General features: G+C 32.1%; 1 protein-coding gene across 1 annotated transcript; it reads right to left on the bottom strand.

The window, feature by feature from the left end:
* Positions 1 to 1145: 1145 nt before the first annotated feature.
* On the bottom strand, positions 1146 to 7319 carry LOC139515231 (kelch-like protein 12). Its single transcript, XM_071304797.1, has 5 exons — positions 7187 to 7319; positions 6581 to 6773; positions 3715 to 3972; positions 2694 to 2880; positions 1146 to 2263 (listed from the first exon to the last, which is right to left on the bottom strand). The coding sequence occupies exons 1-5, from the start codon at positions 7268 to 7270 to the stop codon at positions 2134 to 2136; spliced, it is 852 nt and encodes a 283-aa protein (XP_071160898.1). The 5' UTR covers positions 7271 to 7319; the 3' UTR covers positions 1146 to 2133.
* Between the last annotated feature and the right edge of the window lie 3763 nt (positions 7320 to 11082).

Below are 11082 nucleotides of genomic sequence, written 5' to 3'. Positions count from 1 at the left end.
CCCCCTTACTTTCCCCATTAGAATCAACTTAAATTATCTGCATGTTACTAGTATCTGGTTTTTTTTATCTGTAGTTTCTTAGCATTTCTTATTTCCTGTAAATACCTCTGATGGTTTCATTAGATCTTTGATGATTACACTCTTATCCAAGGGATACATTCCAATATTTCTAAATGATGACCGGAGGTTTTCTTGAGATATCTGGTATGCTTTGCAGGCTAGTTCAAATATATGTTGTATCTGGTTATGAATGATGAGTTTTGTCGTATAGTTGTGTGAAATTCATTATCTTAAATACGTTGCAACGGGCCATAACATCCAACATCCAAAGGTTATTATATGTGTGAGGTAGGAGCTGTAAGGTTTGAATGATGATGTGTTCCTGTTCCCATTCAATGATATCAACTGCAACATGGGACTTATGCCAATCAAGCAGTAGAGGTATGTTGTCATTGTTTCTGCCAGGGACATGTTTAAGAAAATGGTCAGTTAAATATTGTCTGAATATGCTGTTATTAGTACATCCTGAGCCTGATACTGTATCAACTGCACCAGGTGTTGCATCATTCACCAAATCCTTTATCATTATTTTACTTTTTAATACAAAATAGTGAGCTACAGCTTATTCCGATGCACTTCCACATCCAAGTATAGAAGTAGAACTAGACCTTTCAGATATAACTGATGTGCTTGTCATTTTGGGGCCTTTTATATCTGACTATGTGGTATTGGCAATTTGGCCATTTGTTTTCTAGTTTGAATTGTTTACATTGTCAATTCGAGGCCTTTTATAGCAGACTATGCGGTATGGGCTACACCCTCATTGTTGAAGGTCGTGCAGTGACCTATAGTTGTTAATTTCTGTTTGAAAAGTTTGTCTCATTTGCAATAATACCACATCTTTTTTTATGAAAATGACAACCACTGAACCACAGAAATTCAGAAAGCGCTCACAGGTAACAACTTTTCACTTTCAAGATGCGTTCAAAAATATAACATTCTGTCCACAAGAACTGGAGAAAATTGTAAAAAAATGTATGAACAAATATACAAAGAGAATGAAATGTAATCCACATTTAGAATGGGTATATAAAATCAATAAAAATATTTTAATTAGAGAGAGTTTATAAAAATCAAACAAAAAATTTCAATCATTTATTATTTGCTTTTCACTTATATTATATCAAATGCTTCAACATTACATATTATGCAACAATAACATTTAACATAAATGCAAATCATTATGCATTATTTATTTAAAACACATTAATTAACATCCAATAGTTAAGCATAACACTTTTTTAAATGTATACTATATAGCAGCGATAAACCACAATACACAACATAAACAATATCACAGATCCTAAGATGAATAAACAATACAATGAAAAAACAATCTTTCTAAAGACATACTGGAGAAGCAACAATATATTCAACAGCAAAATGGAGAACCAATAATCTAGCAAAAGACTTAACAATTCAAGCATTCTAAGAGTATTGCCGGCAATATAGTCCTCTACCAGTAAAAAATTAATTGTACTGAAAATTCTAACTTGATCTATAATTTGTTATGGTGAAAATTACAGAACAAATTGAAAAATCAAGTCAATATCTTCAAGTATGATGTAAAAAAAATGTTGAAAATTGAATCAAAGGACAATAACTCTGCACACAATCATTAGACCAGATCAAAATTCGAACTTGATCTGTAACTTGTCATGATAAAACTTTATACCATTTATTAAATCAATACATTCAACATGATGAAAAAAGTGAGGAAAACTGATTATTTGAGTGAATTTTCTAAGTCCAAGGACCATAACTCTGATTTGAATTTCCTAAGAAATTATTAGTTTTGTTATTTTACTTTTTAATTCAAAGTGACACGTAAAACAATCAGAAAGATGATTAAAACTAAAAAGATTTGGCACTCCTAAAATGTAAAGATAGTGGTCCCTCAGACTTTACATCTGTTAATAATGATTTCATAGATATGCATGCAATGTATATATACATATATATTTCTAATTGGACAACAATTCTGCTATACTTTAATCACAAAGACTATACAATAACAAATAATCTCAATGTCTGAAAACAAAACTGTCAGTTTCTTTTGGCAATATGGAGACTTCAGACTTTTCTGACCACAGTTATACCAGCATCACATCTGTGAGTATTCATAGAGGGGTCTAATACTGACCATTTTCCTGTTAGAGGGTCATAACATTCTACTGTGTTCAATAATGTATTTCCATCATACCTAAAACAATAGCACATGATAAAGCTATAAAATCATACAAAAATTATAGCTTATATAGGATTCTGGCAATTCTAATTGTTTCATATTTTCAGCTTCCAAAATATCTAATGGAGAGTACACCTGATGACAGTTATTATATAAACATGTTCTAAACATTAAAATGGGTATCATATATTTATAATGTAACATGTTAGGGAAATAATTATGTATAAGAATTTGTTTGTTGCCAAGAAATAAAAAAAAATGTTTTTCAAAAAGACAGAAGTATGGAATGATGGATGGAGCTTAACAATTTCAGAAGATAACCCAATTGAATCATTATATAACAGTATTTGTGTTTGCATGAAATGAAACTGAAAATATTCCTTGTGAATTTATTGTCAGCTAGAAATATATCCTCCTACATGTATAAATGATCAATATTCTTTACCCAGCAACAACTAAGAGTTTGCCTCTAAGTACACAAGCACCAACATAACATCTTGGGACCACCATTGATTGAAGAGATGACCATTGCTGAGTATGTATGCTGTAGGATTCAACACTTGATAAATGGTCTGTACCATCATATCCGCCACAAACAAATATCTGTCCATTCAATACTGATACTCCAGCACCTATAGAAAAGTAAGAAAAAAGTAACTTATATTTAATAATAATGGTGGTCATTCTGAAGGTAGTTAGAGCCTTAATCTTTAAAAGGGATCATGGATATATTTTCTATACATATTTTCAAAGACAAGAGCCTAGCTCCGGAAGGTTATTATATTTTTATTATGTCAACATGTTTTAATTCTTTTAATGACTTAACTTTCAATAAATGTTAACTTTTAATAATATATTGATGAAAATGTTTGGTTGCAATAATTATATGGTTTCATATGTAAGTGATTTTGTCTACTCTTTACTATAAAGTTCAAAGTTATGCCTTTTGGTATATGTCAAATGGTGATCTCAAGAAAAAACTAATACAAGCAATTTATTTTGTGTTTTCAGAAGAATTAGTTAAAGTTGAATATCCAATTCTGTTCAAATTTCAAAAAAGAGAATTCTTCCACAATTACTAACGCCCATAGACTACAACTCTATACATATAACACTAATAAAAACCAAACTAAAGTTCAAATTGAATACCCACACGACAGTGCCATGTGCTGATTTTAATTGCACATTATGATATATAATATCATGTCGACAAAATATAGTCAGTAATTTATAATTACTACTGAAATCAAAACATTAAACATAACATCAAATAAATTCACGTACCTAAGCAAGATAAAAATTTAACTGGGAAAACATGTCTTATCGAGTTGGCCCTGTCGTGCTAAATGGTTATATCCCATGAAGTGCGGGAATACAAATAACCGTCTATGGGCAGACAACTAAAAGAAATTAATTTCAATCTAATACAGTTCCTTCAAATGGTTGAAATTACATCTTTAATTTACCTGAACGTCTACAAGACATAGGTGATATATTGCACCATTGTTCTGTGTTAGGATCATATTTCTCTGCAGAGTCTAGTAGATTTATGCCATCATATCCCCCAACACAATAGATATTATCTCCTGCAACTACAAGTCCTGCCCCTTCACGTCCCACAGCCATACCACTCAATGTTCTCCACTGATCATTCCCAGGGTTATAACACTCCATACTGGTGTGTCTACTATACCCATCAAATCCACCACATACATAGATTTCACCTGTAAGTGTGAATAGAAGAACCAAACATCAACAGAATAGTCTTTTATTCAAAAGCAATACAGCTTATAGAATTTACATATACAAATATAACAGCATCAGTGAATAATTACATACATGTTTTACAATTGCAAACAGTTTGTGTCATAAAATGCACTTCAAAAACTGAATATTATTGTGTGCTTGTCCAGTTTTCCTGTAACACAATTGCTTTGGTACACATTTATTGACTTACAAGTAGGAGAAGTTAGCATCTTTTTTCCTTATCACTTGTATTAATTATTCATCTTTTTATTGTAATCATCTAATTCTTTTATGTTTTACTCTTAAAAATAGCAAAATAATATTGGATTAAAAAATAGACAAACAGATGGACAATGGGTAATGCAATAAAGCACAACTTTAAGGGTGGGCATTTACAATGTGAGTTTTGTGTCTGACATTTCAAAAGACAAATAAAAATCTGCTTGACTAGATGAAAATTTGCCACAACTATACTATTGATGTAATCAACAGTTAATTGGCCACACATGCAACAGGTTATAAACATCTTTATTCAGATGGAAGACTAGAAAACTTAAAGAAAACAATGCTAACCTGAAATAAGGCAAAAAAAACCAACCAATAATAATGGGCAATATATATTTAGGTGTCAAGAGTAAACTTTAATGATATATGAAAGGTTCATCAAGTACTATAAAAGGTTTTTCTAGGAATTTTCTAGAATAAATCCTGGTTCTGTCCCTTTTAAAGTCAGTGTGCATCACAATGGCAGAAGTGAATGATTAAAATGAATGGAATTTACCACTAGTTACTTCTTAGAGGTTTATTATAAATGATAAACCAGTTCCTTTTTATTTAGGCAGAAGATCATGAATAAATGACAATTGTACTAGACCATAATTCTTCACTATTGAAAATATTTAATTTTGGTATGACTGATTATTTCAGACCATGAAAACATTTCTTTTCAGTATTGATAACATTTATCTCCTCAATAACTTCTGTAAATTCAGAAATTTTAACGATGTTTTAACTTTAATTATTGGGAAAAATGCGACAGGGTTATCATCGCAATAATTTGAACTCACATTTTGAAATTTTTTATATGAATTAAACAGGATTTTTCTCAATATCGCAAAAATTAAAACTGCTTTATGTCTTAATTGACAAAATCGCAATAATTTATTCATGCAATTATTTCTCAATTTACAGTAAATTACATCAAGTTAATTGGAAGATGGCGAAATTAATAGCCACAAAGTGGACAAGAAAGGTTTAAATGCGAAATAAAGTATCCGTGAAAATAACAGAGCTCCAGATAAGCTTCGTATTTGCGTGATCACGCAATACAAATAATAAAAACCCAATGCAATTGCCCATTGCAGGGTTCAATAACCCAATTAATTCAAAGGAAAACCCAATTATATTCCAAAACCATGAGTTCTCAACCCTTTTATTGGCTACCATTTGCGTTATTTACCCTTATCTGTTTACAGTGGTCGTGTAAACTATTTTTATAATATTTATAATTGGAAATTTCCTTTCGTTCTAAAAATAGATCCCTGCATCAAGTAGCTGAAATGGGTCCCTGTTAGAGTTTTCCGTTGCTCAATAGGTACACATGTTTTTGAACACATTTCGATCTTCTCGGCGTTTATCCAATTAGCGTGTGTCATGAAGTCATATTTTTTTCGCATTGCTTGGGATTTATCATTACATACATTGAATTAAAACAAAAGTGAATGTCCGGTAAAAATATTGAATAGAAGCATGTTTTCTGCTTCTTTTGAAAAGCTTAGGGAAAGTTATGATGATAACAAGACTCAGCCAGTGTTTTTAGGAAGCGTCCATCGAACACACGGGCGTGTGTACGTACCTTAACGAGAACATTGCTAATAAAAGCAGGGTTTCCTCAAAAACGAAATCAGTTGGAAAAAGTGAAAGGCCAAATTAATTTTGACATGATAAAGCATCAGAAACCAAAAGTTCTAATAAAAGACAACTAAACCCAGATTTAGGAAAATTGGATTAAACAAAAACATTCAAGTATAATTAGAGTTTATATACTATTTTTTTCATTTACGGTTAATTAATGAATACACACACAGGCACTGGTCTCAGAATTTATTATATAAAGGTATAAGACGAGTGCCTGTGAATACACATATCCGTTTTTTTACAGTTTATATGAGAAAATACAAAACTGGCAGAAGGTTTAAAACGGAACACAAATTAAACCTACAATTGCTTCTCAGTCAATAAACCAAATAAAACAGCTAGCAAATAACCCTAACCCTAACCCTAAACCAAATAAAACAGCTAAACAAAGAAAGAAACATATTTAAGATGGAAAAAAAATCTGGGGTTGATATTGCCTAAATATTCAATATTGTGTTGATGAAAAAACCCAATACATTAAGGAGCTTGGTGGTGAAAAACCCAATTTGATATTAACATGAGGGGTGAATTGGAATTGATAATGCAATCAAAAAACTTTATCACCCAATTATATAAGAAAATGGTGGGTAAAAAACCCAATTTGTGAATTCTTATCTGGAGCTCTGAAATAAGTTGGTTTACAGTAACTCTCATGACCATCTGTTATACCTCGGTAGACACAAACTCCAGCTAATCCCCTTCTCTGTGTCATAGATGATACAGACTGCCACTGTGGATCATCTGAAGACAGGTCTAAACATTCCACCAAACTCAATCTTGATTGGCCATCATAACCACCAATGATATACACCTTTCCATTTAATGAGGCAGCAGCAACATATCTTCTTCTCTTTGATAAATTCTATGAAAAAAACATATTTCTAAACTGTTAAAATAGTGTAACATGACTATCTGATTAAATGAAAGTATTTTGACTTTATCGTTATCATTAAATAATTTTTTTATCCCTAAGGAACATAAAAGAGGTAACAGCAAAACAATATTTCTGCTGATAGTTATAGCTAGGAGTATTTTTTGAAAGTTATAGCCTTCAACTTATAACATGTTTTTCAAGAGTTAATCAAGCCTCAGCAATACATATTTACCACAATCACATCATTTACATTTTTAAGAGTTTAAACGTCTTAAACAAAATCTTTGTCAATAGAATTTATAGGAAAACACTTTGTATTTTAATTTCAGTTTTATTAAAAAATTCCAATAAGATATATTTTTCATTAACAACCATGATCATAAGAAATTTAAGGTATTTACAGGTCTGCGAGTCCATGCTTCTGTTTTAGGGTCGTACTGTTCAACAGCTTCTACCATGTTCTGGTGAGATCCAAATCCTCCCATTACAACAAGTATATCATCTGTACCTGTACGAAGATATCGAAATTAACTTTTTATTTTTTCAGGGTTCATTTTTTTTTAAATTTTCAACGAAAAACAGTTTGAAACTGGTTTGTGATGTTTTCATTTTGCATTTTTCAAGTCCCATATCATGATTTTCCTTAAAAGATTACATGGACTGGAAAGAATATCTTAATGCTTTATGTGTATTGTGAAATAAACAAATATAAACCAATAGTGAATTTCCCATTTTAATAGCTACAGCGTCCATCAGTAAAAAATAACATTTAAGGTACATATATAAGTTTTACCATGATGTTGACACATTAAAAATGTTCACATCCTGATGTGCTTGTAATATTTGTCACTGGACATAAGCATTAATGTATCATCCATGCTCATGTCATGTCTAGCCACTTGTTAAGAAATGCTTAAAGATTAAATATATTTAAAGACACACAAATTTATAAGGAGGCAAAAATTTGCAACAAATCCTTGTAAAGATGATGCAAATCAATTCAAAAAATCACCAAGAGGACAAAAAGAAGCATTTCACAGCTGCATACAGTTTGAATGTTAGGATGTATCAGGTATTTCACATCCAATCAATTATGGTAATATTCTTTACAAAGCACAAAAATGTCAGTATTCACCTCAAAAGCTTACAAAACCTTTAAACAGACTTATCAAGAAGGAATATAGTTACGATACTGTTGTCAGGTCGTTAAAGATTGCATATTTTGGCTTTAGTATTTATTAACTTCTAGTGTCTTTGCACCGGAACTAAACACATTTATTTAAAAAAAAACAGTTGTTGGCATGATACGGGTTATGTTCTTCTCATATATGTTATGATGGTATGATACTAAACCCCTAACGGGAAGGATTGTGCCTGATGTTCATATGATGAAATCATAATCTTTCAGTCAGTTTAATTGAAGTCTGGAGCTGGCATGTCAGTTAACTGCTAGTAGTCTGTTGTTATTTATGTATTATTGTCATTTTGTTTATTTTCTTTGGTTACATCTTCTGACATCAGACTCGGACTTCTCTTGAACTGAATTTTAATATGCGTATTGTTATGCGTTTACTTTTCTACATTGGTTAGAGGTATAGGGGGAGGGTTGAGATCTCACAAACATGTTTAACCCCGCCGCATTTTTGCGCCTGTCCCAAGTCAGGAGCCTCTGGCCTTTGTTAGTCTTGTATTATTTTAATTTTAGTGTCTTGTGTACAATTTGGAAATTAGTATGGCGTTCATTATCACTGGACTAGTATATATTTGTTTAGGGGCCAGCTGAAGGACGCCTCCGGGTGCGGGAATTTCTCGCTACATTGAAGACCCTCTGCTGTTGTTTTTTATTTGGTCGGGTTGTTGTCTCTTTGACACATTCCCCATTTCCATTCTCAATTTTACTGTATGTGTGGGTTTATTTTGTTGCTTTTGTTTCATTTTTTAAAGGTTTTATTCATTAGTGCTGACTTGTGTCATATTACAGCTCATTCTTTCATGTTGAGTTTTATGTACTACTGTTTGTTTGTACGTTTGTTTTCAAACACTTACTTGAAATCAAGGGATGTTCATCCCTCAAGTTTTGCCACCGGATAATCAAGCTTGTGATGTCACACAAACAATTTGCAGTCATTCATTCAATAAAAATATTAACTTTGACATGCATTTTTTTTTAGTGTAACGAAAAAACAACAGTAAACTTGAAATCAATGGATGTTCTATTTTCACCCCTTAAGTTCGTCTACCGGATGTACAAGTTTGAGACGTCTTTTAAACAGATATGGCTATACACTCTGATTTTTCCTTTTTGTTCAAAGTTAAAAAAACAAATTAAAAAAAGTAGTATTTAAATACAAAAAGTAAAATCCAACAATGAAATATCCAACAAGTAACAATAAGAAACAATTTACAAAAAATGTCTAATCCATGTCCTTACAATGCCATTAGTAAAACTTGGTATCCCTCCTAACAGACGTAAGTTCAGTTCAACATTTCAGATGTTTTCACTGGTTGCACCTATAATTGTAACAGTGCATCCATATTGGTAAGTTTAGCACAAACTCCAGTCTAATTTGGTTTGGGTTCAACTGTTTACGTACACATCATGTTCACGGAATCGTCTTACTCTATGTATATGTCCTTATTTAGGTGAAGTGTAGCCTGGTTTAGTCGATGTAAGACTAAGTCAAGGTTCAGTAGATGTGTGGCTTTGTCCTGATTTCAGTGACAAGCAGAAGTGGACGGGTTCTTTTTATTTTGTTTCCAGTTTTCTTACTGCTCTGGTTGGTTGATTTATTGTTTTTCTTTATTTTCAACATGCTATTTTACCTTTCCTGCTACCTGTTTCAGTTTTGGCCATACCAGACACAATTTTCCCAAGGAATTTTCTTTCTGGTCTTTTATGGATTTAGTTATCTTTAGTTTATTTATTTTTTTGGCAAAGAAGTGTGATAGAGTAACATCGTAATCTTGAAAATCTTCAACAACTGAAACATCGAACACAGCAATTCTCACAGCCCCCGTTACTTTCCCCATTAGAATCAACTTAAATTATCAGTATGTTACTAGTATCTGTATTTTTTATCTGTAGTTTCTTAGCATTCTTTATTTCCTGTAAATACCTCTGATGGTTTCAGTAGATCTTTGTTGATTACACTCTTATCCAAGGGGTACATTCCAATATTTCTAAATGCTGACCGGAGGTTTTCTTGAGATAGTGCTTTCTGATATGCTTTGCAGGCTAGTTCAAATATGTGTTGTATCTGGTTATGACTGACGAGTTTTGTCGCATGGTTGTGTGAAATTCATTATCTTAAATACGTTGCAAAGGCCCATAACATCCAACATCCAAAGGTTATTATATGTGTGAGGTAGGAGCTGTAAGGTATTAATGATGATGTGTTCCTGTTCCCATTCAATGATATCAACTGCAACATGGGACTTATGCCAATCAAGTAGTAGATGTATGTTGTCATTGTTTCTGCCAGGGACATGTTTAAGAAAATGGTCAGTTAAATATTGTCTGAATATGCTGTTATTAGTACATCCTGAGTCAGATACTGTATCAACTGCACCAGGTGTTGCATATAGTTATCAAAGGTACCAGGATTATAATTTAATACGCCAGACGCGCGTTTCGTCTACATAAGACTCATCAGTGACGCTCAGATCAAAACAGTTAACATGCCAAACAAATACCATTCATCAAATCCTTTATCATTATGTTACTTTTTAATACAAAATAGTGAGCTACAGCTTATTCCGATGCACTTCCACATCCAAGTATAGAAGTAGAACTTGACCTTTCAGATATAACTGATGTGTTTGTCATTTTGGGGCCTTTTATAGCTGACTATGTGGTATTGGCAATTTGGCCATTAGTTTTCTAGTTTGAATTGTTTACATTGTCATTTCGAGGCCTTTTATAGCAGACTATGCCCTATGGGCTACACGCTCATTGTTGAAGGCCGTGCTGTGACCTATAGTTGTTAATTTCTGTGTGAAAAGTTTGTCTCATTTGCATCGGTACTGGCATGAAAATACGGATTTTTTTGTGTTATTAAAATTTACTGTTACAAAATGATAGACATTATTATAAATTAAGGAATTTATCTCCCTCATGCAAAGCTCTGATTCCTTTCACGGATTTGGCTATACTTTTTAGACCTTTTAGATTATAGCTCTTCATCTTTTATATAAGCTTTGGATTTCAAATATTTTGGCCACGAGCATCACTGAAGAGACATGTATTGTCGAAATGCGCATCTGGTGCAAGAAAATTGATACCGTTAATTTTATTGCA

The sequence above is a fragment of the Mytilus edulis genome, chromosome 1 (assembly GCF_963676685.1).
Source record: "Mytilus edulis chromosome 1, xbMytEdul2.2, whole genome shotgun sequence".
Classification (NCBI taxonomy): Eukaryota; Metazoa; Mollusca; class Bivalvia; order Mytilida; family Mytilidae; genus Mytilus; species Mytilus edulis.
The sequence above is the reverse complement of the archived record's forward strand: the minus strand, read 5'-3'. Positions and strand labels throughout refer to the sequence as shown.

Excerpts from the sequence above, each read along its gene's own strand:
- LOC139515231 (XM_071304797.1), bottom strand. The coding sequence starts at position 7,270 with ATGGGAGGATTTGGATCTCACCAGAACATGGTAGAAGCTGTTGAACAG. Across the intron at positions 3,973-6,580 it reads TGGAGTTTGTGTCTACCGAG|GTGAAATCTATGTATGTGGT; the intron begins GTATAACAGATG and ends TCACACTTACAG. Across the intron at positions 2,881-3,714 it reads TATGTCTTGTAGACGTTCAG|GTGCTGGAGTATCAGTATTG; the intron begins GTAAATTAAAGA and ends ACTTTTCTATAG.